General features: G+C 62.6%; 1 protein-coding gene across 1 annotated transcript in view; it reads left to right on the top strand.

Annotated features, from left to right (window-relative positions):
• OTX1 (orthodenticle homeobox 1) overlaps nucleotides 1-4445 on the top strand; it is a 6463-nt gene continuing 2018 nt past the window's right edge. Inside the window, 6 exon segments of the mRNA XM_014448262.1 lie at nucleotides 1-845; nucleotides 1066-1710; nucleotides 2629-2780; nucleotides 4049-4145; nucleotides 4148-4183; nucleotides 4186-4442. Coding sequence (XP_014303748.1) covers nucleotides 1614-1710; nucleotides 2629-2780; nucleotides 4049-4145; nucleotides 4148-4183; nucleotides 4186-4442 — 639 coding nt within the window. The 5' untranslated portion in view covers nucleotides 1-845; nucleotides 1066-1613.

Raw genomic sequence — 4445 nt, 5'->3', positions numbered from 1 at the left:
CGCCCTGGGCTCTGAAAACACGCGGGGTGCTCTCGCCTCGCCCTCTTCAGTCGGGCCCCCGCTTCCCAGGTCCCGGCAGGTGGGCGAGGCTGGGGGGCGGCCTGGCTCCCGTCGGGGTGCGCCGCCGACCCCAGAGCTCCGCCGCGGCCCCGCGCCCCCGCCTCCTCCGAAGAAACCGAGCTGAAGTGCTAAGTTTGAAGAAAGTCTTTGAAACTCACGCCGCAGCCGAGCAGAGTCCTCGTGGCCCGGGAGTCCCGGCTGTTTCCCTTTCATCCCCTTCCCTGCAAACTGGGTTCCCCAGCGCAGGCCGCGGGTCCCCAAGGACAGGAGCGGGAGGCTTGTTTGGCTCCAACTTCTTACCCTGCAACTCCCTAGCGCGGCTCCCAGGCCTGCGTGGAGTTACCAAAAAGCTCGGTGAAGCGACAGGTCCTCTAGGGCCCTGGTCCACGCCGCTTCCTGACCCCCGAGAGCGGTGCCTCCGGTTCGGGGCAACTGGGGGAGCCAAGCTTCGACCCTCCAGCCCGGGTCAGCGCGAGCGACGCCGCCGAGGCCTAGTTCTCGGGCGCGGATAGGGTGCTGGGACCGCGGGCTCAGCTAGTAGGGTAGGCAGGGAGCGCACGGGACCTGCTGCCCTCAAACCTCCCAAATCTGCCAGACCCTTTGGGCCACAGTCCCCGCCCGGACCCCACTGTCCACACCAGGACCCGGTAGAAAGAAGGACCGCTTGAGCTGGTGAAGAAAGGCCTGCGGCTCCGACGAGGCACCCCTAACCTGGGCCGTGTCTCAGACCCGCCGAGGCTACAGTGGCCCCTTCTGCGTCTTCTGGCCGGCTGTGGGGGACCTGGGTCAGTAACCGCGGTTGGGGTGCAGTGGGATTTCGGGGGAGCAATCTTACAGCGGCGAAGCACAGAGAGGCCAGCTGGAGGGGTGGCTGTGGGCTCTGGGGCCCGCACCAGCCGCTGAGTCCTTTGAAGAAGCGCACTCTCCTCCGTGCGCCTCGCGTCTGGGAGAGGCCCAGGTGCTGCTAGCGCCTCACCTTGGTTCTCTGTAATCTCTATCTTTCAGTCTCGCTTCCTAAAACATTTCAAACAGAATGAAACAGCCCCTCATCTTCTGGGCGCCTGCAGCGGGGCCCAGTGCACATTTGCTGTGCCGTGTAGGGCCGGCTCTCCCCGGCTAGAATTTTGCCTACACTTGGGACTTCGCACACGCCGCGGTTGACTCTGACCTCCCAGCGTAGTCCAGCTTTTAACTTCTCCTCACTCCTAGCGATGCCCTACGAGTCTTTGGCCCATTCCAGGCACGAAAAGAGGTGACGCCGATCCAGAAAAGTTTGTTTTTTTGAGGAAGTCTTGGTCTTTGGACTAAGGCCTAGTAGAGCCGAATTGACCGCCCCGCGCAGTCCACAGCCTGTGTCCCCTCCCCACCCCGTGGCTCCTTGCCTCTGACAAGACCAGGAAGCCGAGATGGCTGCGAATGACTCTTTCCTTGTGTCTCCTGTCTCCACAGGCCGAGCCCCAAGACCCAACAGAGCTTGAAGGACTGCGCGGTGGTAGCCCCGCATTGCGCCTGGCCCCCTGGATCCGTCGGGGCGCCTTCACCCGGCTGTTAGCATGATGTCTTACCTCAAACAACCCCCATATGGCATGAACGGGCTGGGCCTGGCCGGGCCCGCCATGGACCTCCTGCACCCCTCCGTGGGCTATCCGGGTGAGCACCAGCCCCCACCCACCCACCCCCAGTTCCTGCAAATCTTGGGGATCTCCAGCCTCTTGGGTTTGAGCACACACTTTGTTGCTGAGCCAGCCCAGGGAGCCGGTTGCCTGGTCTGTTTGTAATGCAGGGGCACGCGAGTTGCAGGTCGGTGAGGTGGGCCAGGGCAGTGGAAACGGCAACGTGCACACCCCGGGCAGGGCCCTACCGACCACCTGTCTCCTGTCGTGGCCCCACCACCAGCATCGCGATTCGTTTCCCCTGGGTGGCTTTTTTTTTGGTGTGTGCATGTGTGAATCTCTTCCGCCCCCCCCCCCTCGTTGAATGATGAATCTAGAGTAGACACTCACCATGCCCTGACAGGAGGAGCAGAGCTGTCCTTCCAGGAAGCAACTGGCTGCGCTGAGGAAGGGGATTCTCTCTCCCTAAATTGTCCTCCAGACCAGTCGTCCGCACCAACTTTTGTACTGCTGATGTGGATGGCTTGAGCCGGATTCTGGCTTTCTTTTCTAGCTCCCACTCTTTCGCTCCCATTTATTCCCTCGAAAAGTGTTTTCCAGGTGGTGTCTCTGTGCACCCCTTCCCCAACCTCCAGCCAGGGAGTGTGTTGGTGTGTGTGTGTGTGTGTGTGTGTGTGTGTGTGTGTGTAAGAAGGGAGACTGCATAATTTCTCTTCCTTACTTAACCTCTGAGAGTTAGGGAAGGGGGCAGCCCCGGAGCCTTGGAGAGTGTGGCTCGCGGTCACACACATGCACTTCCTACCACCTGTGGCCTCTCGGGCTCGGCCTCTTTTGCTGGGAGCTCGGCTTTCTTTTACGACGTCTTCGCTCAGGGCCTGCCAGGGGCCTGTCCGAGTCTCTGGCGCGGGTCCTCGCGGCCACCGCTGACCCGAGGCGCCCCCGCGTGTCCCCTCAGCCACTCCGCGGAAGCAGCGGCGGGAGCGCACCACTTTCACGCGCTCGCAGCTGGACGTGCTCGAGGCGCTCTTCGCCAAGACTCGCTACCCTGACATTTTCATGCGCGAGGAGGTGGCGCTCAAGATCAACCTGCCGGAGTCCAGAGTCCAGGTGCGCACGCGGGCGCTCCAGGTCAGGATAGGGGTGCTGGGCCTGGTGGTGGAGGGCCTAGGGTCTGGTTTTGGGGCGGGCTTACAGACTGGGCGGCCCCTCCCAGACCCCCACCCCCTACCCCCCACTCTGGTCCTGAGCCTGGAAGAGGGGACAGAGTTAAAGGAGCTAGCTTAGAGCCCTGGATCCGGCCCTTGGCCCCAGGGCGCTTTGGGTATCAAAGGTCCTTTTTTAGGATTGCGGGAGAACAAAGAGGCTCCGAAGGTAAAGTGCCCTGAGGGTCCCACACTTGCCCCAATTCCTTCAGGGTCCTGAATTCTGCCTCCGCCCTGGCCTTGCAACCCGGGAATCCTGACAATAGAAGAGTGGCGCTTGGCCGGAGTCTGGTGCCCTATCTGGGAGTTGGCTCCGCGGGTAGTGCCAGTTTAATCAGACGCTTCCTTTGCCACAAGAAGATGCCGAATGCAAAACTGGGCTCTGGGCTTTGCGATGAAAGAGCCCCGAAAAAAATATTGTTTGGATTATAACTCAGAACTCTCCTCGGGAGCCTTTTATCGCGCCTTCTTTTCTCGGAGTCTCGAGAAAGTACCAGGAATGCAATGCCAAGTTCCAGGGCCTTCCAAGATGAGTGAGAGCTTCCTGACTGACTGTACTATTAGGTTCCCCACTCGGAGCCAAGAAGCCCAAAGAAACTCTGCCGGGGCTTCTTTCCCTAGTCTCCCAGTACTGCCTCTGTTCAGCTTCCTCATTTTGCTCCTACTCTCACCCCAATTCTCGCCCGGCCCACCCCGGGCCTCCCGCTGGCCCACTGGCTCAGACCTCACACTTGGTGGCTGTCCCACACTTCCCGGCCCGCTCAGTGCCTCTCCGCTGTTTGCTGCGCTCTAGCCCTAGAAGACAGGGCCTCCAAACGTACACGGGCTGCTGGGAACAGACCGCAGCAGCAGTTTAGAGATGGCTGGACTTGTGACTGGACCCACGCAGATGCTCCACCCTAGGGCAGAGTTGCTCCGGGGGTGCGGGGGCGGGGGATGTGTCCACATCCCTACTTGGCCAGAGGAGGGTCTTTGAGCAGTAGGATGGGGGCGGGCGGAGGAGCTGGGAAGGCTGGGGCTGGGGCAGGGGCTGGCCGGGCTAGAGATGGGGAGGGGCAGAGGCCTCGGTAGGAGTTCGAGGCGTGATCCGAGGCGGGGTGGTGGGCCCCAGGGGCGGGGAGCAGCAAGCTCTGCTCGCCTGCTGACGCTCTCTCCCCGACCGGCCCGCTGCAGGTCTGGTTCAAGAACCGTCGCGCCAAATGCCGCCAGCAGCAGCAGAGCGGGAGCGGGACAAAAAAGAACCCCGCCAAGAAGAATTTCCCGGTCCGAGAGCCGGGCCCGAAAGCAGCGGCCAGTCACCCCCCCCCTGTTCCAATCCGCCTCGTCCTCGAACTCCGCTTCCAGCGCTTCCGCCAACCCGACGGCCGTGGCGGCCGCAGGCCTGGGCGGGAACCCGGCGGTGGCAGCGCCGTCGTCCTTGAGTACGCCTGCCGCCTCGTCCATCTGGAGTCCGGCCTCCATCTCTCCGGGCTCCGCACCTGCGTCGGTGTCGGTGCCCGAGCCCTTGGCCGCACCTAGCAACGCGTCGTGTATGCAGCGCTCGGTAGCCGCCGGCGCGGCCTCGGCTGCA

Source organism: Myotis lucifugus, unplaced genomic scaffold (assembly GCF_000147115.1).
Source record: "Myotis lucifugus unplaced genomic scaffold, Myoluc2.0 scaffold_6, whole genome shotgun sequence".
Taxonomy (NCBI): Eukaryota; Metazoa; Chordata; class Mammalia; order Chiroptera; family Vespertilionidae; genus Myotis; species Myotis lucifugus.
Note: the sequence above shows the minus strand (reverse complement) of the source record. Positions and strands in the feature narration are given on the sequence as shown.